This window comes from Clarias gariepinus, chromosome 10 (assembly GCF_024256425.1).
Source record: "Clarias gariepinus isolate MV-2021 ecotype Netherlands chromosome 10, CGAR_prim_01v2, whole genome shotgun sequence".
Taxonomy (NCBI): domain Eukaryota; kingdom Metazoa; phylum Chordata; class Actinopteri; order Siluriformes; family Clariidae; genus Clarias; species Clarias gariepinus.
Window position 1 is genome coordinate 21,303,292 of NC_071109.1, and position 23,961 is coordinate 21,327,252.

Genomic DNA, 23,961 nt, shown 5'->3' on the forward strand with positions numbered 1-23,961 from the left:
CATTTGGATCAGATAGATAGAGCAGAGATTGATTTCCGGTCATACTGTGTGCTATGAAACTAAAAGTAGACTAGACTTAGTATAACGGGAAAAGTTTTTAAGTTAACATGAAATCCACATTTGTTGTTGGAGTCTCAGGTACAAAACTGTTGGCAGGAATCTTGCTTCTAAACCATTGAGCAACTATATTCACAAACCATTGGAGAAAAACTGCCTGCATTATCCAAGTCCAGGACCAAACACATCCTGTGCAGACCACACAAGGTCATCCTCAGGAGCGAGCCTAAAAGTTCAATGTGACCAGTATTTAAATTAAAAGCAGGGCACCATGATGAATCATACTGATCCAGACATGGCAACTTAGGAGTGCTATGTGCACCTTGACAGAGAGAGAGAGAGAGAGAGAGAGAGAGAAAATAGTTAGGTATAATCACAGTCTGTTAATGTATAAGGTCAATGTATATTTTGCGCAAAGTGCAAGCAGTGACTCTAGTAGGACTAACTATGGCCGCATAACTAAAAGGAACATCCAAAAGACAGCATCCAAACATACCTGTTTAGCATAAACCTACATCCACGAGACCCCCAGATCTGTACCATTATCTATGACAAATCTATTCACAAAAGGCTTGGCTCAATAATTTTTTTTCAACCTAGATTTAAACATTGAGACTCTATCTGAGTTCCAAACATTAATAGGAAAGCTGTTCCATAACTTTGTAAGAAAAAGCTTTGGTTTTGTCGGTACCATAATATAAGGTATTAACTAAGCAGCCTGCATCCTTTTAGAGGAGTAGACATGGCAGATCTTAAAACACTAGCAGTTCACTCAGGTACTGTGGAAATAATAGTATTTTAAAATTGATGCGAAACTACGAAACCAATGATTCATAGGGAAAACTTTTTTTTAAAACAACACCTGGATGTGAAGCAGTTCACCGACTATAACCTGCTGAAAGCTATGTCACCATGTTGGACTGGCTAAGTATACAAAATGTCATGCTTTTCAATACAACAAATGACCTTTAAAGAACTTTTTCCACTCAACTTTGTAACTATAGGACATAACACAGTGATAACACAATGAAGGACCTTGTCACATTGATCCTATCAATTGTTTTATTGCTTGTAAGTGTTTTTTGATAAATATGTTTAACCGCTGATAATAAGTGCACCTGAGGTAATGGGTTGTTTAAAGTTATTTACATTTAAACAATAATAGAATTGTACTATGAGGTTGCAGTGCTGGATACCCAGCTACCAGTCCAGCTATGAACAGTTTCTCCTTCCACACTTTTTACTATGAATAAAAAAAATGTGATAGTAAGATTGTGGCTTGGCGAACCAGCAAACCTTTTGCCTCTGCCTTACTTTTAAGGTTTATTCAGATATTTGGAACAGCACATATATTTTTAGACTATTTAGAACTACATATTTTAATAGCATCATGGGTAATACTAGTTTGTTTTATTACTTACCTGATATTATACTCATAAAGCGATGACATGGCTACATACATTGACTTTTGCCCGTCTAAACAGGGCACTTAATGGCTTTAATGGCTTTAACCTTGTTGTATTTATTTATTTAGTTATTATTATAAACAATTTTACACAAAATAAATTAAATACCTAGGTGAGACTGTAAAACACATTATAGTATATTTATAAAATTAGGAATTATCTGTGGTTTCTTCTGTATCATTTTGTATTGATATTGATTTTATTAACTATGTTGCCGTACATACTGTAGTAGGATGGATTCTTTTTTTTTTCTGCTCCCAGGCAGTCTGGCTTGGAGTTGGGAGGCCTGAGGCAATGTCGACTTAGCCATCTGCTTTCCCATCTTTTAGAATGAAGTCAGTCCCCTGCCTCGCATTTTTAACATTTTACTAACAAATTAAATGCAAAGGCAATTAATATAAGAGAAGACAGAGCAAATAGTTTTGCACCTGATCGCTAACACTGAATAAATATGGGCTGGCTACTGCAAAACAAAACGTGTTGCATCCAACATGGCGAATTTTACAAGATGCACTGCGGCATAACTTCATGATCCCAAACTTTATTTCTCACAACTTGTTGTTAAATCATTCGCAGAACTGCAGTTTGGTCTTAAGATTGCCATGGTGAGGATGTTTTGTGATTAACTCAAATTCAAATTTTATTTGTCATGTACACAGTCATACACAGTACGAAATGTAGTGAAATGCTTATACGACTGCCAGTGACCCTAAAAGAGAATTAAAGCTTATAATAGAAATAAATATGAATAAAAGAATTTGCCAAACTGTTTTTTTTTGCCATGCTACTGATTGAGACAGTTTTCCTTTATGGTTTTACACTCTTAATTGGTTCCTTGAAAAACAGCATTGAATAGGAGAACATTCTGAGAGCAATATCCAGTAAAAAACAATCCAAAACGTGCACACGTGGTTGCCACTCTAATCATGGCAAAATTGTGAATGCGAACTATGCCAGCTAGCTCAAATGTTTTAATGGAGTGCAGTGAAGTAGTGTGGATGCTAACTGTCCCCCACCTCCGCTTACTCCATTAGACCCTCCTGCACCAAAGGAATATAGAAAAATTTTAAATCTGCACAGCAACAATATTATTGAAACAGCCACTCTGCTAATTAATGAAAGAGTGGATGGTTTAGGGAAAAACTGGAGACAAGAATTGCGGTGTTGCACAAGAAAATTTATGTCATCCTTGCAGACATTAAAGAGCTAAAAGAAAATGTATCCCAGACATGTGTGAGAGGAAATCCTACTCCGTATGATGGAACTTGAAATTATACCGACTCCAAAAGAAAGAAAATGAAGACGCTCATCCGGAAGCCTTAGGGATCTGTCAAGCTGTTTACCCAGAGGATAAAATAGGGCTTTCTTGCTGCATAGACATCTCTTGTAACCCTGGACACAGAAAGAACGATTAGAATGCACCAAAACCGATCTTCATTTGCCATTTGCATTGGCAGTGTGATGTGGTGTGGGGAGCAGCCAAAAGGTTTCTTCTTCTTACATTTCTGCAAAACAACCAATTACCCTTTGGTGAAGATCTCTGCAAACCAGACGGTAAAAACAGATAGGTTTTGTGGCCCTCAATGGCAGAAGCACTGAAGAATGGAAAGAAAGCCTGCTTCGTGGGAGGTCAGAGATTTGTTGAGAGCAAAGAGTTGCACATCTCTTCCTCTGGTATGACAAAGACATGAGTTGGCTCTTTTGGCCTTGAATAACAAAATGGAAAGCACTGATAATAGTTTGAACTTACAATACTATTGAGATGTTCCTAACTGTTCATGGATATTATTGCACTTGAGAGACAGTCCTAATAGAAGCTTAGGTCCACTTTTTGATATATATATATATATATATAGTATATTATAGCGTTTTTAACCGCTAAGAAGGAACTTGGAGAGACAAGTGAGCTATCTTGCTGCCCAATGCAAATGGTTGGGAGTACTTAATTAAGCACAGCACTGTATAGCATGAGCAACACCTTTCTAAAGAACCACATCCAATTTAGCCTCAGCATAAATAACTAACAGTAAATAGAACACACACCTAACACACACACACACACAACATGGCTGAAGCCACTAATCCAAACACTTTTCCCCAACAGGGTGAACACACAACAACCACTCCCGCAAAGCATGATGGTTGCCAGTCGAAACCCCGCCCACGCCACACTGCCCCCACCCAAGCTGTGACTGTCCCCGGTCACAATGACGAACTCAGTCTTGGAGGCGTGACGGTGGTCGGCGCTGGCGTTGTGAACACTGACTCCTTTTTGCAGGGGAAGAAGGGGCGCAGCCCTCTCCCTGAGGCGGACCGGCCTCCACAGAGTTCAATGTTTTGCTGGCGTGGGGCTGATAGGGAGCGAGACAGTCCCGGTGGAGCACGACCACTCGCGACCGCCCCGCTAACCGCACCTGGTAGACTACTTCGGAGAGCTGTGCAGGGGCCCACCCAGTGAGACATAAGCTTAGGCGAGAGCCCCCTTTTCCTTCCGGGGGAATACACCCAAACCTGCTCCCCAGTAGCAAAGTCTCGCAACCGGCTGTGAGTGTCATACACACCGCGCTGCTTAAGGCTGCTGCTTTTGTCTTTTAAAGAACAAAAATTATCCAACCCAGGCTTTATGTGTAAATCCAATTGTGGAGGTGGTCCGAACACAAGGTCCACAGGAGTGCGCAACTCCAGCCGAACATTAACGCAGCTGGCGTCAGCTGTGAGGACTCCTGCACTGCTGTGCGATATGCCCAGAGCACGAGAGGCAAATGTTCGTCCCAATCCTTCTGCCGGTCGCTGGTAAGCATGGCGAGTTGGTGTGGTGAGCGTCCAATTGAACCGTTCCACGAGGCCGTCACTTTGCGGATGAAGGGGCGTGGTGCGGGTCTTTTTTATCCCGAGGCACTCGCACACCGCCGCAAACACCTCCACCTCGAAGTCCACCTCGATCGCTATGTAACTGCTCCGGGGCGCCGAATCGGCTGTACACCTCATCCACCAGCACTCGAGCCGTGATGAAGCGCTCTGGTCAGGAACATACCAGCACATACCAGTTCCCGCGATTGGAAATGGGAAATGGCCCTAGAATGTCCACGCCCATACGCTCCATAGGTGCCCCCACCCGAAGGTCCAGCAGGGGTGCTTGCAAGCACTGGGTAGGGCCCTTCCTTGCCGTGCAGACGTCGCATCTGTGAATAAAGAGTTCGCTATCAGTATGACAGCCCGGCCAATAGAAGCGAGCGCACAAACGCCGCAGAGTTTTAGTTACTCCGAAGTGTCCCGAACCCGCATGCCCATGAACCATCCCCAGCACACATGCCCGCAAAGTCCGCGGCACCAGCAGCTGAAAATATTCGCCAGCGCCACACGGCCGTTCCCAGTGGCAGTAGAGTAAACCTTCCCGCAATGCCAGGCGGGTAAACTGCGAGTGGAGAGCTTTTACCTCTAGTCCCAGATGAGCGACCGTGGTATAATCCGGTCTCAGGCCCGCTTTAATCAAACCTAGTACCTGCTACAGCACCGGATCCTTCTCCTGCTCGGCAATTAGCTGATCACAGTCCAGCTGTGGCACAGGCGAAACAGCTACAGGCGGTGGTCTAGACGATGCAGTAGCTCGGCTGCAGGCCGGCTCGGATGGCTGATTACCGGAGGACTGCACAGGGAGAATGTTCTGATTCAAGGGGTCGGAGAGTGTTCGACGTCGCAACCACCCACGCGCTCTTCAACCTGCTCGCAGTACCGACAACACGCTTTGCTGCACGGCCGGCGGATAAAGCATCGCCGTTAGCATGCAATTTTCCCGCTCGGTGCTGAACGGTGAAATTGTAGTCCTGTGACCGCTTGAGCCAGCGCGCAAACTGCCCCTCGGGCTCTTTAAAACTAAGCAGCCACACCAGCAAAGTGTGATCGGCCCGCAGCAAGAAGGATTGCCCGTATAAATACGCCCTAAAATGTTTAAGAGCCGCGACGACCGCTAGCAGCTCGCGCCGCCTGACGCAGTAATTCCTCCCCGGTCCAGACAACACGCGGCTGAAGTAGGCAATAGCATGCTCTTTGCCCTTGGAAACCTGAGACAGGACAGCCCCCAGCCCCACATTGCTTGCGTCTGTGTCGAGGATGAACATACGAGATACGTCAGGATAGTCGAGAACAGGCAACGTAACCAGAGCTTTCGACTGAGTGAAAGCACGCGCGTGCACCCTGTCTCAGCAAAACGGCTGCCGCTAATTAGAAATTAGCTGCCGCTAACCGGATGTGCTCAGGGAGCCACGACAGTCGGAGTCCCCGAAAAAACGCACAACGAGCTAGCTCTTCCTGCTTGTCGTGCTCGAATTCCGGGTAGCCCAGGATCGCCAGCTCCTCGCACGCTGCCTACTTACGGATCTCCATCTCGCCGCTCCGCTCTGGTCGCCGCTCCGCTCTGGTCGCCGCTCTTTGCTCACGCTGGCCCCGTCAGGGAGGGTTTTTCTCCTTCTCATCTGCTCTGCTACTCGGCAGCCTGTTTGTTATTTTCGTAGGTCCTCCGGGGTGCGCTCCAACCCGTTACTCTCCATCCCACTTCTGACACCAATGTAGCATGGCATTGATTCAACAAGGTGCTAAAAGCATTCTTTAGAAATGTTGGCCCATATTGATAGGATAGCATCTTGCAGTTGATGAAGATTTGTGGGATGCACATCGAGGGGACCAAGGTCCCCTTCCACCATATCCCAAAGATGCTCTATTAGGTTAAGATCTGGTGACTGTGTGGGCCATTTTAGTACAGTGAACTTATTGTCATGTTCCAATAAGAATTACCAATTCGAAATAATTCGAGCTTTGTGACATGGTGCATTATCCTGCTGGAAGTAGCCATCAGAGGATGGGTACATGGTGGTCATAAAGGCATGGACATGGTCAGAAACAATGCTCAAGTAGCCCGTGGCATTTAAACGATGCCCAATTGGCATATAGGGGCCTAAAGTGTGCCAAGAAAATATCCCCCACACCATTACACCACCACCGGCAATATTTTTTCAGTCTTCAACTGTCTAATTTTGGTGAGCTTGTGCAAATTGTAGCCTCTTTTTCCTATTTGTAGTGAAGATGAGTGGTACCCGGTGGGGTCTTCTGCTGTTGTAGCCCATCCGCCTCAAGGTTGTGCATGTTGTGGCTTCACAAATGCTTTGCTGCATACCTCGGTTGTAACGAGTGGTTATTTTAGTCAAAGCTGCTCTTCTAAAAGCTTGAATCAGTCGGCCCATTCTCCTCTGACCTCTAGCATCAACAAGACATTTTCACCCACAGGACTGCCGCATACTGGATGTTTTTCCCTTTTCACACCATTCTTTGTAAACCCTAGAAATGGTTGTGCAAGGAAATCCCAGTAACTGAGCAGATTGTGAAATACTCAGACCGGCCCGTCTGGCACCAACAACCATGCCACACTCAAAATTGCTTAAATCACCTTTCTTTCCCATTCTGACATTCAGTTTGGAGTTCAGTAGATTGTCTTGACCAGGACCACACCCCTAAATGCATTGAAGCAACTGAAATGTGATTGGTTAATTAGATAATTGCATTAAAGAGAAATTGAACAAGTGTTCCGAATAATACTTTTAGGTGAGTATATATATATATATATATATATATATATATATATATATATATATATATATATATACTGTATCTCCTGGCACTCAAGCCCTTTTGTTGCGATTTAGTTTTAATTCTTTGCCCTGTTTATTGCCCAAAGATACCTCATGGTTCATAAGGAGACTGTGTTTTTGTTGCTTTCTTTTGTTTCTTTAAATGCTTGGGGGTTACAGCATAGTATACAGTGTAGTATTAAATGTAAAGCCTTATTTTGTTTTTCAAGTACCTCAATAGGCTAACAATCTATGGATGTCACATGGTTCAGAGTATACTGCAGGTGTAAGTACATTTCAAAATAACTTTATTTAAAGGCCACCAAGTAAGTATGGTAACTGAACATAAAATTTTACTATAAAACTTATCGTTTAATTATTATAATAGTAGAATGACTAAAGAATGACTGCTGCACTGGCTGTGTAAGTACCCAGATGCTTCAATATTAATAGGAGACGACATTAATATTGCTCTATATAATAGATGGCCTGTCTCTCCCTCAAAAACATGAACGAATATGTAAAATCCTTTATGGAATGATTTGACCTTGTAGACATTTGGAGGAAAGATTTTCCCTCTCTCAAAGCTTACACATGGCAAAATAAGTAACAATCCTGTCTGTCCCATATTGACTTTTGGCTAATGTCAAAGTACTGTAATTGGTTGTAACATCATCTACTTACATCTTGCCTACCCCACTTACTGAACATAATGCAATTATGCTCCAGGATCCTGTAACAAAGCCAACTTTTTGAAACCTAATAGCTCCATTTTAAAATATGAATATATTAATTGTAAACATAAGTCTCTCATACATCAATATTGGGACAAAGCTAATAAGGAACAGAAATTCTGCTTGAATTGTGACCTAATTAAGGGGGGGGGGTTGCAGAATAATCTTAAATCTGCACTTGCTCGAAAACCAATAGAAAAACTGTCTGTTTTCTATATTGCAGGACTAATTAGATTAAATGTATAGGACCAGAACAGAAAGGGCCTCTATTAGGTTCAGAAAATGATGGTTGGAGAATGGAGAACAGAGCTCTAATACTAAACATAAACTTAAGATTAATGGAAATCTACGTATGTGAGGATGCTTGTTCTCCTACTTCTTTACAATTACTGTAACTGTATGATAATTTATGTGATAATGTCTTGATTTAGTACATGATTATAACTAAATTGATGAAGGAGACAGTGCCTGCTCTGAGCAAGCTTCTTTAGGTAATGAAATTTCCAAGTCCATAAAACATCTCAACGTGGACAGGTCTCAAGGGGTGGACGGGTTTTTTCCATCACTTACTTAGGCCACATTACTCTAATTCCTAAATCTAGAAAAAAACATCTTTCTCTTAGATAACTGGCCAAATACCTTTATTTAAAGGATTATAAGATTCTTGATTTAGTCTAGACTAAATGTATTTAAAATGTTTTCGAAAGCTTCATTGAGAAAAATCAGTCTGGGTTTATCAAAGCTAGACATATTTCTAATAACATTTGACTCACCTTGAATGTTATTGACTAATCTGATCTAATAATGGATGATAGCTTTATACTATTTCTGGACTGATTTGTTGGAGCACAATTTTCTTTTTCTTGTTGTAGGATTTTTTTGTCCTTTTTTATTAAAACCATTCAGACCCTTTATACTAATGGTAGCACTCACTCTGACTCTCACTCATTGTCTATAGCGCTTTATCCTGTATTAATGGTCATGGGTGTCTGGAGCCTATCCCAGGAGACTTAGGGTGCGAAGCGGGACAGGTTGCTAATCCATTGCAAGGCACACACACATACAGTACACACACTCATTCACACACTACAGGCAATTTGGAAACGCCAATTACCCTAATCTGCAGGTTCTTGGAGTGTGGAAGGAAACCATAGTACCCAGAGGAAACCCATCGAGCACGGGGAGAATATGCAAACTCCAGTAATTAAACACAGCCCAAACAGACACTTGACTCTGAGGAACAGAACTCTTGCTAAAACAGAGGGCCTCTCTAGTCTAGTATAGACTGCCTCTTGCTTATTTGTTGACCAGTAACACTTGTAGAACCATTGATCCTTAGATGATTTAGAATAAAAAAATAAGACTCATTATATTAAAAAATCTGTGGTTACTCTCATGAAAGTGGTGGTCTTAATTTTCTTGACTTAGATGGATACAGCAGTACTTTAAAAAATTCCACATCTATAGGGAACTTGATGACTTTATTATCATATGCTCTATCAGCTAGGTGGCCTTGACTTCTTAATGAACTGTAATGTAAAATTATAACCCTTATAAAAGTACAATGAAATTATCTGCAATTTACACAGTACTGTTTTTGTTGCCAGTAATAGCTAACAACGCAAGTTTGCTAAAATCACATGAATTCCAGTGTACATTCTTTCCATCTTAATTTCTTCAATCATCTCCCCGCTCATTTATTGACGATTTTTTTTTACCATGGCTCCATGTCCATCACATATTGTGGGGACATGTACTTCCACATCAGGTTGTAAGTGACATAATGGACAGTTTATAATCAGATTTAATCAGACGGAGCATACAGTCTAAGCCACATCATTAGGACTGTGATTTTAATTGGATTTGGTACAGAACGGATTAGAAAAAATCAGATCTGATATGTTTTTTTTCTTTTTAATGTTCAGAGTACATGAAAAACTGATTTCAAACTGATTTCTATCTGGATATGCCAAAAAAAAGGATTTGGACTGAGAGTCGAAACAAGATCAAGGACTTCCCCAATGACTTGATAACACTTTGTCATGGGAGGCAAACCATGGCTTCGTGGTTAAGCAAGAGGTCAAATGTGACCACTGGAATTAATGTCATCTTAACATATTGAAATTATGAATTAGTTTTATAAAATCAGAGAAATTACAAATAAAAAAGGGACAGAAAAAAACACCAACAACACAATGTTACTGATAAAATAGGACAAAAATGTCTTTTATTTTAAAAAGAACATGATTAATTAACCTGACACATATACCTTCTTCCGAATGTTGATGATGAGAAAGAAGACTTTCACCTAAAACACCATACATTCATGCTTTACATTAAGTACAGAAGCTTAATGGAATAGGAAAGGGAAAATGGATGCAAAACCTTTAATAACACTAAACAAATGGTAAATTAGTGTAATATAATTAAAAGTATGTCAATGTTATAGTGAAGTAAGTCATAAAAATACATAAAAATATATATTTTTAATGAAAAAATCAAGCAGCTAATCCTAAATTTGCTTTAATTCGATTTGTATGTGCCAAGAGTTGAATTCTCCTTTACTAACCCAAACAACATTTCACATATGCCAAATTTGATCTATATTTGGCTATAGGCACAATTTTTACTGAGGATTATAGTTACTGTACATACACATGAAATAATTATAATAATAAAAAAGGAAGAACTAAACTATATCATTTCAAAATCATCAGTTGTCCATCAAATGGCCTTTAAACAGCACTGATTAAAACCCTAGTGCAGCTTTGAACAGGAAAGCTGTGAATGTGTGTGATTTCTAATGCTTTACAGAGTGTAGCATCATCAGGAGTGCCAGAACACAGGTGTAAATCAGCACAGGCTGTACAGCACTAGCAGAGGCTATCAGCATAAACTCAACTCGAGACCAGGAGCCATTGTTGGGAAGAGGCTGGATGGCAAGGGTGTTGCACATTAAATTATACACATCCACTGATCTGATCGGCCCTGCTTGGAAATTCTTCTTGAAAGCTAACATGGAGAGATGAGACTAAATATTAATATATAGTACTTACAGTTCACATATCAGATTGGATATAAGTGCAAAAGAAAGAGGGGTGGTACGACAAAAACTTATAAATATCAACAAGTTCATACATACACACACACTGCCTGGCCAAAAAAAGTCACACATTATAAGATTTCATTCAATCATTTTATATTCACAATGTAGTGGCCGGTTCATGGCTTGTTCGAAATGATTCCTTATACTACCAGAACCACTCTTATCCAATTTAAGTCCTGGAATATGTCCATGGAATCAGGGAGGAAAAACTCCATAGAAGTGATAACCTGGTTATTCAGTACAGTCAGGTCATCAGCTGACTTCATTTTATTGCCACATAACATCGCCGAGAATAGACCTGACCAACTGGACCAATCCCAGATCATAATACTGCCTCCAAAGGCTTGTACAGTGGGTAATATGCATGATTGTTACATCACTTCTGTGATTTTCTTCTTACCCTGACACATCCATCACTCTGGAATAGGTTTAATCTGGACTCATCAGATCACACAACCTTTTTGCACTGCTCCAAAGTCCAGTCTTTATGCTCCCTAGCAAAATAAGTCATTTTTTCCTGATTAGCTTCACTAACAAGTGGTTATCTTGTGTCCACACAGCTGTTTAGTCCAAGACATGTGAGTTCTCATCACATAGGGTGTGTTTGGAAATGCTCTTGCTTTTACTGTTTAACCTAAAAAAAATTTCACTCTTGATTTTTTTTTACTATGCAACTTCAAGTGTTTAAGTGATCGGCATTAATGATCAATGTGTGTGTGTGTGTGTGTGTGTTTGTGTGTGTGTAAAAAATTTGCTAGGCCCTTTCCTGTCACAAAGCTTTGACCTTATAAGACCTCATTATTGCGTTGCTGGGATCACGATCTCCTGAAGCTCAGCCAAATAATTAAATTTTGGAACTTGTTTTAAAACAAATTAATTTTACATTTAATTTATTTATTTTACAATTACCCTAGACTGAAACTAAACGACTCAAATTTTTGGTTTTCCAACGCTGTTATGGAATAATTTGAGTGGCTTGGACATAACTGTGTTCTTAGACTGTTGGAGGTAACAGGAGCACTCAGAGGAAACCCATCAAGCACAGGGAGAACATGCAAACTTCATGCACACAGAGGTGGGAATCGAATCAGGACCCTGGAGGTGCAAGGCGACAGTGCTAATGACTAAGCCACCGTGCAGCCTCTGTGTATATACAGTATTTAGTGTATATCGCACATTTAATTCAGCTTAGTATACTGTAAATTGAGTAAAGTTTGATCCTATCTTTTTAAAATTAAATATAAAATGCTTTTATATGTCTACATTATGTAATAAAATACACAGAATCCTTTTTAAAGTTAAAGTGGAATAGCCATAAATTTGAATATCATTATCAGATACCATATCCCTCAACATATTCTTTCTTTTTTCTCTCAATGTTGATGGCAAGACAAAAGAAAAGTTACTGATAAACAGCAAAGGTCATCTGCGGCGGTAAAGTTAAAGGAACAGTTTTTTCTCAGACTGTCACAAGGATCTGACACCAAATACCCTTTCTGTAAATGTTATATAAACATTCTGTTTGTGGAAAGCTTTACAATGTAAATAAACATACATATTTTTTACTTTGTTAAATGAAGACGATTAGGATACAATGATGTGTCTACCATACAAATCCTGGTTACTATTAGGCTTAAGGGAATGTGGTGTTATGACATGTGATGATTTGTCAGATAGATAGTCCAGCCTGATGTTTTCATAATTAATTTGTATTTATTCAATGCATAAATAACACTACTTTCATCCTTATAAAGCTGTTCGGTATCCCACTAGAGTTTCTCACCATATAAGAACTGCTTCTCTGATTTGCTTTTAAGAATGACAAGCTCTCTTCAAATCACCTAGCTATACTCTATATACAGTGTGTGACAGAATAACTTTTTCTAAACAAGGCATTACAATAATTCCCAGGCCTAGCTGTTATAGAAAATAAATCAATAGCTTCTCCCCAATCAGAGTTTAAATTGCAGCAACACCGTAATATTAAGCTGCATGAATACTGGGATAATGTTTAGTTATTGTGTATGTGTTTTTTGTCATATCACCCACCTCTAATAAAAAATACCGGTATAATGTTTTACATGCTGTTTACCTGGTCCCTGAGCCAGTAGAAAGCCCCTCATGTCCAAGAACTCGTTGTCATAGCCGTGCCAACCATTCTGCCAGCCCCGAGGCACTCCTGTATCATTCTGCCAGTAAGGCAGTGAAGCTCGGTTCTGCAAGCAGAGAAAAATAGATGAAAGTTAAATCAGTCCCATTTTTGTTCAGAAATGTATGATGAAACAGATTAAAGTTTTCCCCAAAAAATGTCACAACAAATGAACAAAAAAAATGGCACAACCAGTTAATTCTGCCCAGTGGAAGAGAATGTAAATACACGCTTTTAAAAACTCATAAAGTAATTTATTTGTGTTCTGGAAAACTAAAAAGTTTAAAATCTTTCATAAATTGGAGTGGAAAAAAATGTTTGGTTGAAAATATTGTCTCTTAAGTTCATTACAGGTTCAGAAATCCTAAAAAAAGAAAACACTTGTATCTTGTTATCTTTCTCTCTCTCCAGCATTATCTCTCTATTCAGTTTTATTGCGAAAATAATACCATGAAGTTCATCATGGCTCCCAAATGTTAATGATAGCAGCAGCAAGAACCAATGAAGAAGCAGCGATTTAGGTCTAATTAGATCTAATTATATCAATCTAATCTAATTATAACTAATGACACCACCCTAAGTGGCAGAGAGTCTTGAATATAAATGGAATTGAATGAAAACTATGTTAACCTATGATGGCTCTGTTTCAAAGTGTGTTTTTTACTCACTCAATCATTTATTATTTCCTCTACCAGTTACCAAATTTAGCTTTAAACAATGCAGAAACAATGCAAACTAACCAACATTCCAACAAAATCACCAACAATGAACACATTATATTTTTAATCACCAACAATTGATTTTATGACGTTAAACCGGAGACTAACCTGAGTGATGAACCAACCAGGATCTGCAACAAGTGTTAATGGCGAGACAAATTTTCCCTGCTTATAGTGAAAGCGATCCGGGACCTCTTGTTTCCGAAACACCTTCATGTTTTTGGCCGCCTGCAGTTTTGTATATATCTGACAAAAAATGATGGAAAATGTGTTCTTTATACACTTTATGTCCTATATTGCCAGTAATATCTATAAACTTTTTATCATAGCACACACTGTACGCTCACAGCATTTTATATGAAAAAAAAACCTCAATAACATTAATACTATGTATTTACTCCTTGAACTATTATACAATTTGGTGAATGAAAAACTGGAACTAGAAAGGACTTAATTAAAGTTATATTCATAGTCCTACACAAATGATCCTAGTTACCACAATAGACTATAGTTTGCACAAATATTCCCAATGAATAAAAACAATACAACACATAAATTATCCCATAAATGAAACCTGAGAAATCACATGAACAGATAAATGGCATAAAGTGTCACATGACCTTAATATATATATAAACCTTTTCCTGGAAGGTTCACAGTTTGTTTGAGAACATGCATGAGCAAACAGTATCATGAAGATTAACGAGATATCGAATCCCCACCTGCTTGGGTTGTAAACCACAACAGTTAGTTTACCTTTTCAAACATTTCTGCTTCTGGCCACAGACTGACAACTGGGCCTCTGTCCATCATCTTTATGATATTTGACATATTTATGTAAGTGTCTAGTTCAATAATCCTATCCTTCCAGCTAATGTCAGTCATGCCGTGGTCGGAGAATATGATGACATTCAGTTCATCTTCCAAGTCTTTTTCCTGAAATACACAATGGCAATCTCAGAGGTATTCTATATAAATAATTGCTCTGTACATGTGTATATACACAAATCTATTTAATCACAGGCAAATTTCAAATTCAAATTCAAATTTTATTTGTCACGTACACAGTCATACACAGTACGATATGTAGTGAAATGCTTACATGACTTGTAAGTGACTTTCAAAAATAAAAGCTTGAACATAAGAGATAAATATGAATAAAAGAAATACAATTTACACGCTTGCTTTACTATTCTTTTAAATGTCTTGGACAGACCTTGATCTTTTGGTTTAAAATCTGAAATGCCATGTCCAGTGTGTGGACAGCAGACCGCAGTTGTTCTGACCCAGGACCAAAGTGATGCCCCTGGACATCGATGTTCTCATAGTACACAGCTACCATATCTGCCACATCGTTCCTCATAGGAACAAATTAAAGATAAAATATTTATTAAAGCACAATCAATAGTGATTACTAATAAATTATGAGGTAGTAGAATAAGCATTAGAAACCTCAGAATTATGATTTATCGCTGTGTTTTCCCAAATACTAAGTCAGTCGAGCATGTTTTTACAGTACTCTGTATTCCACTGTATTGACATATGTGACATTTAAAAATATTTATACTACATTAATAAAAAAATATAATCATTTGTTCAAGATCTTGATTTTGACTTAAATTATGCTTATAGTGATGGTCTGGTGGTGTTTCATGTTTGGCTAGAGAGATCTATTACTTACTGTAGCACATTGAGACCATTCTCTATGGCATCACTAAGATTCTTCAAAGAAGGACTGTCAACATATTTCTCACAGAATGTTGGTTTTATGCCAAGAATCTGCACTTCGCAACCTGCTCATAAATAAAAAAGATTTCATAGAAATTCATTAATATTTTGTTAGATAAAAATATCATTGGCATTAAGATTGCCCAAAACATTTTACATACATTCCTAATATTAATCACCTACAACACAAATGATGAATCTATAAAGTACCATGGGATGCAGTCCCAGTTTTGTTTATTTTCAAATGAGTGTTTATGTACAGTATAACTTTAAAAAAAAAAAATTAATCAATAATCGTTCTCTGATTAGTGTCATGCTTTACAGTTTTTTAAAATTACACTAAACAAATGTTTAATCTATTGTCTAGTATTTTGTCTGACTAGGCAACTGGAAATTTAAAAGTAAAAATACACACATATACACAACCATCCCTCACCTGGCCAGTAGTACATGTAGACTCTCTTGCCCTGTTTCTGCAGAGTTACCCAGATGGGTTCGGAGCCATCCCACCACATAGGTAAGCGGCTGCCTGGATTGGTTCCAATTAGGAATTCCTCTGACGAGACCTGATCCCACATATAATTCCCTGTCATTTGGTGCACTTCACAATGGCGACCTGGTACAATGCATCAAAGAAATGTTTCAGAAGAGGCCAAAATAGATTATTGTGTGGACTGTAGATTACATGAGACTGAGCAATTAAGTCAAATAGATTAGGTAAACATGTTTAAATATTTGACCAGTTAACTCATGAGATAAAATCTTAATTTACCCTGGTACAATAAAAATAATTTCATTTTCCAATCACTGCATTCCTTCATTTATTCATTCATCTTCAGTACCAGGTCCAAACCATGGCACCATGTACACTAACATCTACACAGATTCATCTACCAGGGTGTTTCGTAAGGAAATGAAATGCTAAACTTAGATCATGTGGTAATAGAGATCATGTGGAACTCCACACAGACATAGAACTGGTAGCCTGAAGCTATAGGGCTGTTGGGTGCCAATGTTGCTTGCTGTGTCGCTATGCTTTCCTAATAATCTTATATTGCATTGCCCGGCAAAAACAAGTCACACTCTCTGAGATTTCATTCAATCAACTTTAGCTTCGATTACAGCACACAATATGCCTGTGTCATCAGGGAAGAAAAACTCCTTTGAGGGGATGATCTGGTCATTCAGTACATTCAGGTCATCAGCTGACTTCATTTTATTGCCACAGAATGATGGTGAGCCTAGACCTGATCAGGTCTAGGTCTAGGTCTAACTGAAGCGACCCCTGTTCATAAACCACCAAATTCACAACACTACTGAAATGCAAAATGCATTAAGCAATCACTGTGTTTGACAAACCATGCATATTTTGCGATCTTGCAGAGGCTGTATACATGTATGTAGTCTGTTTTAAAACTGGGTATGTACTGTATAAGATCTAAACCAAACAGTCAGATAGGAAGTTAAATCTCAGATTGATAAGAGTTTAATCAAATGAATAAATAATAATACAAAAGTTAAAAACAGTGCATGTTCAGATAAAGGAATACAGTATCACTAACTGAAAATCCGTCCATACAATACTGAGCACTGATTTCACATTGCATTTTAGATTAACTTTGTAGAATAGTCGCGTCTATACCTATACAGACAGGTAAGGTAGAAAGCGGCGCATGTCCATTTCTTCTTTTTTTTTTCTTTCGGTGTCATAAACAATAATAACTTTTGTCTAATTGTCTGTTCCGCTACTAGTGGTACCAGCAAGATTTCCTCATAGTTAGGCTTTACTTCATTGTTCAGTTTCTTTGCCTTTGCCTGACTGTGATTATTGCGGACAGACTCTAGCCCAGGCTGGTGGTGGCTGGGGGGGGGGGGATGCATAAACCTAAGCAAAACAACCACCATCAGCAAATCATCACTACACAGCTATAGTGACTGGGACTCGCTCTGTGTTAAGATTTAGTGGAGTTTGTTCTATGGAGGGCCAGAGAAAGAAGTCTATCTAAAGTAAAAATACTTTCTAATGTAAAAAAGGATTTGATGCAAGTGACCCAAAGCATTTACAGGATGAAACATGAAGAATGCACCAAACATGAGGGCAAGGCAACTAATACCTTGCGCAAGCATTCATTTACATTTAGGTCATCAAAATCTGATGCACTTTCGAGCCAATATACAATATATACAGATAGAATCCTACAATCAGCTTCAAAGTTCCTGCAGCTGTAATTTTAACTTAATCAAATTAATGTCCTAGCTAAAAAAACACACAAAAGGGACAAATGTCAAATATAATACGGCATCTTGGGTTTTCACTTTAGAAAGATCAGTATCTAACCTGTCAAGAACAGAATGTATGGTGTTATATTTAGTTAAACATTAGCAGCGAGCTATCTATAGTTGGAAGAGTTTGAGCTATTAATAGTCTATCTCCAGTACCCAACCTAGTACCAAAGTTTATAACAGGTTAATATGACAGGACTTATAACATTATAGCTCCAGGACATACTAACTGCAAAAGACATAAAAGGCAATGTAAAGAGTCTATTCCCTTAAGGGAAGTAGTTTATAGGACATAATAAAAAAAAATTATTATTATTATTCATGATTATAATTTTTTTATTGATTAATTATTAAATGCTGATATCAAACTTCAAAGTGAGAGAAAATGTGATTTACGTGACTGGTTATTGGTTCCAAATTGCTGATTTCCTGGGATTTTCATGCACAACAATTTCAATAGTTTATGAAAAATGATGCAAAAAAACATCTAGAGAAAGGTGAATCTGTAAACGGAAGCACTTTGCTGTTGAGAGGTGTCCAGATGAGAACGGCCAGAAATATGATAAGAAGACTTATGTAACTTTTTGCAACTGTGGTAAGCAAAAACAAAAAAAATCTCTGCACACAACCTTTGAAATGTTGAGCTGGATGGCTACAACAGCAGGAAATGACTTTGGGTCACTGTAAAACAGGAATTATAGGGCTACAGTGGACACAGACTAACCAAAACATACATGCTGAAGATCACTCGATCATTTCACTCAACCAAAACCCATGGTCTACCAACCTTAAGAGTCTGACCTGCAAGTGGATACAGTATATGAGTACCAATATGTGCATGTGAGTGGTGCAGATGCATACAGTAAGTTGATCATCTCCATGATAGAAGATAAGAAGAGAGTTAGAGAACATGAGAAGATGAGAAGATAGTTTCAAGAACATGAAAATGATACAGTCAGAAAAAAATTTAAATTAAATACAACAAAACAATCTTTTTTTTCTTTTTACAATCAGACACATTTTACAATACAGACACACACACACACACACACACACACACATACATTTGTTTGTTGATAAAATAGAGATATCTCACCGGTCATGAGGGAGTAATAATTGGGGAAGGACAGACTCGGAAAGTCTGGAGTCATGTAATCCACTTTGACTCCGTTGTACACAATTTCTTTAAACCCCGGCAGGTTTTGTAGATCATCGATGTAATCATAACGGAAACCGTCGATGAGAAAGACCAGAAGTTTTTCCTCACACCGGCATCCAGATACAAGAAGAACTGCGACGACTAAAGCACATGAGCGCATGAGACTCGGCATGGTGCCTCTCTGGGACTGACTGAGTGTGTGTGAGTGAGTGTGTGTGAGTGTGGAGCAGCCTGAGTGTGAAGTCGAAGTGAGCAAGGACAAAGTGCACACTGACAAGTGAACGAGGACAAAATGTACTCCGAGAAAGGAGCAAGGACTGACTGCAAAATGCTCCGTGGGAAAGTGAAACGCGATTATGCCCCAAGGAGTTCAGTCACAGGCGTTCACATATAGTGGTTGGACCATGAAACTGAATTTAGTGTTGGAGGTTTCATGGCTAAATTTGACCAGCCTGGTGGCCAATCTTCATTGATTGCACATTGCACCAGTAAGAGCAGAGTGTGAAGGTTTAATTAGCAGAGTAATCGCACAGTTTTGCTTAAAATATTGGTTCTGTCTCTCTTTGGTCACTTGTGCCAATGCCAAACGTCGGTTTCAATTCTGCCAGCAGCGAAAATCTTGGGCTGTCGACAATGAGAAACATGTATTGTTCTCTGATGAGTCCACCTTCACTGTCTTTCTTTATCTGGGAGAGTTACAGTGTGGAGAAGCCCCAAACAAGCGTACCACCCAGAGTGAAGCATGGGGGTGGATCAGTAATGATTTGGGCTGCAATATCATGGCATCCCCTAGGCCCAATACTTGTGCTAGATGGGCGCGTCACTGACAAATGTTTGGATCGTGTGTTAACATTGATAATATTTAACTACTAAACAAATTATCAAAAGCTTAACAACACCCCTTTCATTCCCTTGCAAATGAATTCCCATCAGGCTGGACCTGGGCAGACTGTTGTGACTGAGGTATATACCAAGTGAATTAAACCTGATCACAAAAATATGTTTAATCAAAATACTCCAGGTTTGGTATCAATTTAATCTGTAATCTGTAAAAATTATTGTACATCAACAAGTAACATTCAAAGGTTTAAAAAAAATAGGCTAGGTTTTTATAGTCAGTATCCACAAATTCGGTTCCTACATGTCTCATAAATCCAAAAAAACCCAAAAAACTTTCTTTTACATTCTCCTTTTGGCTACAAATTTCTGGAACGTATAGAAGTGTCTGACATGTTAATGCTACATTACACTTTTATAATAATATGCTAAGATATAAGTCTTCTAACACTAAGTTAAAGGTTACATCGCATTTCCTGGAGCCAGGTGCATAAGCAAATTAAATATTTAGGTATTTAAAAAAAAATTTCATTGAATTTTGCAATCAGACATTAAAATCATAAAATTAAAACATGCAATCAGCGTTGGGCTGCAATTTTATCTTTTCTTGGTTATAAGTGTAGCGTGGATTAAGATTCATATTTAGTTATATACTGTACAACAAACCCACTTGAATGTGTTGGTCAGTTGTCCACATACATTTGGCCATATCGTGTAGATCAAATAATACAAATATATTTATAATTTAATAATTCTTAAGGTAGCCCAAATTATCAAGCATGCTGCTCCATTCAACAGAAACGATTAAAAATAAAACAAGATGACTACAACTAAAGCATGATACACATGCCTCGCAAATAAAAACAAAAAAGGAGTCATACACTAATTTTGTTTTATTTAATTAAGATTATGTTCAGCTGTCTTTAGTGTTGTTTACGGCATGCAGTGTAGTGGCCAGATCATGTGTGAAATATCAGGGGATGGTACAGTATGATCTGGTCATTCAGTACATGAAGCAAGCCCAGATCATAACACTGCTTCCAGAGGCTTGTACAGTGGGTTAATCTAAACTCATCAGAACATATGTTCTTAATCCATTGCATCAAAGTCCAAATTGAAATTCTAATTTTATTTGTCACATACACAGTCATACACAGTACGATATGCAGTGAAATGCAGTGAAAGTCCAATAGCAAGTTGAAGTCTTTTAAATTAGACTTACTAGCAAGTGTTTTTTTACGGCCATACAGCTGCTTAGTCCCAATCCTGCGCATTCTTCCCTCTTTATGCATGTGTTAATGCACCATTAAAAAACTAGTGATTTCTATTGACAATTTTTTTTTTTTTTTTTGGCAGCTGGGTGCTGCATTATGACTAAGCGTGAAAGTGATGGACACAGGTCTGGATTTGCCAGCAGTTGGTTAAAGGCAGTGCTGAAGTCATACTGTTTTTATTTAGATGGCGCTTTTTAAACTGGTGTTCTCTGCTATGAAGTGTAATGCGTAGATTTATCAGACAAGTAAAATGCACGTTCACTTGAGTTCCATGTAATAGTACTAAGTAATAGTATTTTTAAAATTATATAGTTAAATCATTAACTTAATTTGTTAAGCAATCAAATGTTTACATTCATATTATTTTGATCACTATTACAAAGATTTTTTTTTTATCTTTGAAAAACTAGATACCTCAGATCCAGCACCGACAATTCCCCCTCAGACCACCAGAGGGCACTCTTTTTCATAGTTTGCCATTCTTCCTTGTTTGTTTCGCTGTCTTTGTGCTCACGCGTCTTTTCTCCCCTTTTTAGTTTCTCCGTATAAATAGTTTCCCCCTCGTTTAGCGTTGTTTTTCATATTTGTTCAGTTCTCTGTTATTTTGTTGTTTTGCACAGTTTCTTCTTGTCCTTAAACTTTAAAACGTTGTACCTTTATTAATTGATATAAATTACATTGCAGAAACAAGCCACAGATATGGAAAAGGCCTGGTCTTAAACACAATATTCTTAGCCAAATCCCAACCTGGAGAACTGTGTCAAAAACCTTAATCATCAAAACATTTCCCAAACAACATCATATTGGCCTGCCATATTAAAGGATTACTCTTTAACCTTTCTTCCCATACAAGAGGTTTTACTGAAAGCCATGTCTTAGTGAAAAATTCAATCATTTACAACAAATTCTAATCATTTTCTGGCCATTGTTACAAACTCCACACACACAGACCAGTGTGAAATTTGAACCCAAACGCTGGAGGTGCGAGGTGACCATGCTAGGCCATACTTTCTAAGGAGACGGCGACACGTTGGCTTAGTGGGTAGGTAGCACTGTTGCCCTGCACCTTCAGGGTCTGGGTTCGAGTTCTACCTTGGGTCTGTGTGCATGGAGATTGCATGTTCTCCCCGTGCTTGGTGGGTTTCCTGCAGGTAATTTGATTTGCTCTCACAGTCCAAAGACATGCAGATTACGCTAACCGGCGTTCCCAGATTGCCCCTGGTGTGTAAATGTGTGTGTGAATGTTAACCAGAGGTCCTATCATGGTCGTAAAAATGTGAATAAATATGATGGTCACTATCGGCCTCCACGGACCCAGTTGGATTACAGCGATTCCTAGATGAATGGATGGAATATAAAACGTAATTTAACACAAAATTATTACATTAGTATATGAATCGTTTAACATGTTACACATTTTATTTACATGCCATTTTCCAAAAAGATCTTTTTGTACGTTTGTATTCAAGTCTTACAGGGTGCTAGTTTACACAAGCCTGCTTCTTCTTCTACAGTACATTTTCATGTTCAGAGTCACCCAATTTCAAATACCCTCATGTGCTTTTAGACATAACATGACCTGGATCACAAGCTGGCTTTTGTTAATGGAGCCAAGCTAAGATTACATACTGGTCAGGTGTTTCTTGTTTGAAAAGGCAGATTTCTTTAGTTTTGAGTCTACCTTTTTCATTAAATTTTTTTTTCCCCCTAACAGAGTATTTTAAAATAGATATTATTTTCACCAGTGTCATTTATTATAATTATATTTTGTATAGTTAAACCATTCTATGATTTGTATACAAATTATGTTTAGTTACTCACTCACTTACTCATTGTCTATACCGCTTCATCCTGTATTCAGGGTCGCGGGATTGTTAGTTAATAGAAGGTTAATTATTTCCTAATTTAATTTTTGAAGTTTTAAGCCCAAGGGGATTCCTTATTTAGAGTTTACTAAAAGTACAGTGTAGTACCTTTAAAAAGTATAAACTAAAAAAATCTTGCATACCTTTTATTAGTAGGTTACTTTCATTCAAATTTTTAAACTTTGCCATTGTAAGCACATTTGATTGACAATCCCTGTGTACTTTGACTTTTTCCTTCCACTAGATGGTGCAATTAAATTAATGAAAAGGTGAGGGCAGAAATTATAATAATAATAATAATAATAATAATAAGCATCAGTTTATAGATTTATCATTCTTAAATGAAAGACAAAAACAAACTAATGAATGTAATACTGACTAACAAAACATAGCCTACAGTACAACAGTAAAAGAAATAAGGGGAAAGAAGAAGAAGACGGGGGAGATGGACTAGACGGTGCAAGTAAACATCATTCATAATTAACTTTGTATTTACTCATTGGTTAAGTAATTAACTGACGCGGTTGGCATGGTGATCTAGGTGTCATTAGGGCAGTGTGCATGGGGCCGAGTTAATGAACTGACATCCCGAAAACAGCAACCGAAACCAAAAGGCGAGGATCAGGCCACTGCTTTTCTTTCTCCCTACACACTAAAATACAGCCCCCCCCCACACCCCACCTCCCTCCACCACCACCAACAGCACACACACCCAGTCAGATCATATTACATTAGTGTCTGTCACTACCTCTAAAATGCAAACACACACAGATCTAGACTGTACAGGAAAATGAACATGCCATTATATATAGAAGCCACTAAGGAATCACAAAGTGAGCGTATGGTAAAAACTGGAATACCTAAAAATACGCACAGCGCATAAATTATGTCTATAAAAATACTTTTTAAAATGTCAAGCCATCAAGATTTCACAGATTTCAGTCACAGCTGCAAAAGCACAAG

At 38.4% G+C, this 23,961-nt stretch overlaps 1 protein-coding gene across 1 annotated transcript; it reads right to left on the bottom strand.

Annotated features, from left to right (window-relative positions):
- Window positions 1-10,076: 10,076 nt before the first annotated feature.
- On the bottom strand, window positions 10,077-19,220 carry enpp6 (ectonucleotide pyrophosphatase/phosphodiesterase 6). The gene is made up of 8 exons (XM_053505329.1): window positions 18,960-19,220; window positions 16,017-16,196; window positions 15,534-15,645; window positions 15,069-15,210; window positions 14,609-14,788; window positions 13,961-14,098; window positions 13,077-13,200; window positions 10,077-10,890 (listed from the first exon to the last, which is right to left on the bottom strand). Exons 1-8 carry the CDS (start codon window positions 19,192-19,194, stop codon window positions 10,679-10,681), a joined length of 1,323 nt encoding a protein of 440 aa, XP_053361304.1. The 5' UTR covers window positions 19,195-19,220; the 3' UTR covers window positions 10,077-10,678.
- Between the last annotated feature and the right edge of the window lie 4,741 nt (window positions 19,221-23,961).

What these genes read in the sequence shown, in the direction of transcription:
- enpp6 (XM_053505329.1), bottom strand. Translation starts at nt 19,194, where the DNA reads ATGCCGAGTCTCATGCGCTCATGTGCTTTAGTCGTCGCAGTTCTTCTT. An exon ending in CTACATGTACTACTGGCCAG is followed by an intron (nt 15,646 to 16,016) that starts GTGAGGGATGGT and finishes ATTTATGAGCAG; the next exon opens with GTTGCGAAGTGCAGATTCTT. An exon ending in TTTTAAACCAAAAGATCAAG is followed by an intron (nt 14,789 to 15,068) that starts GTCTGTCCAAGA and finishes TGTGTATTTCAG; the next exon opens with GAAAAAGACTTGGAAGATGA.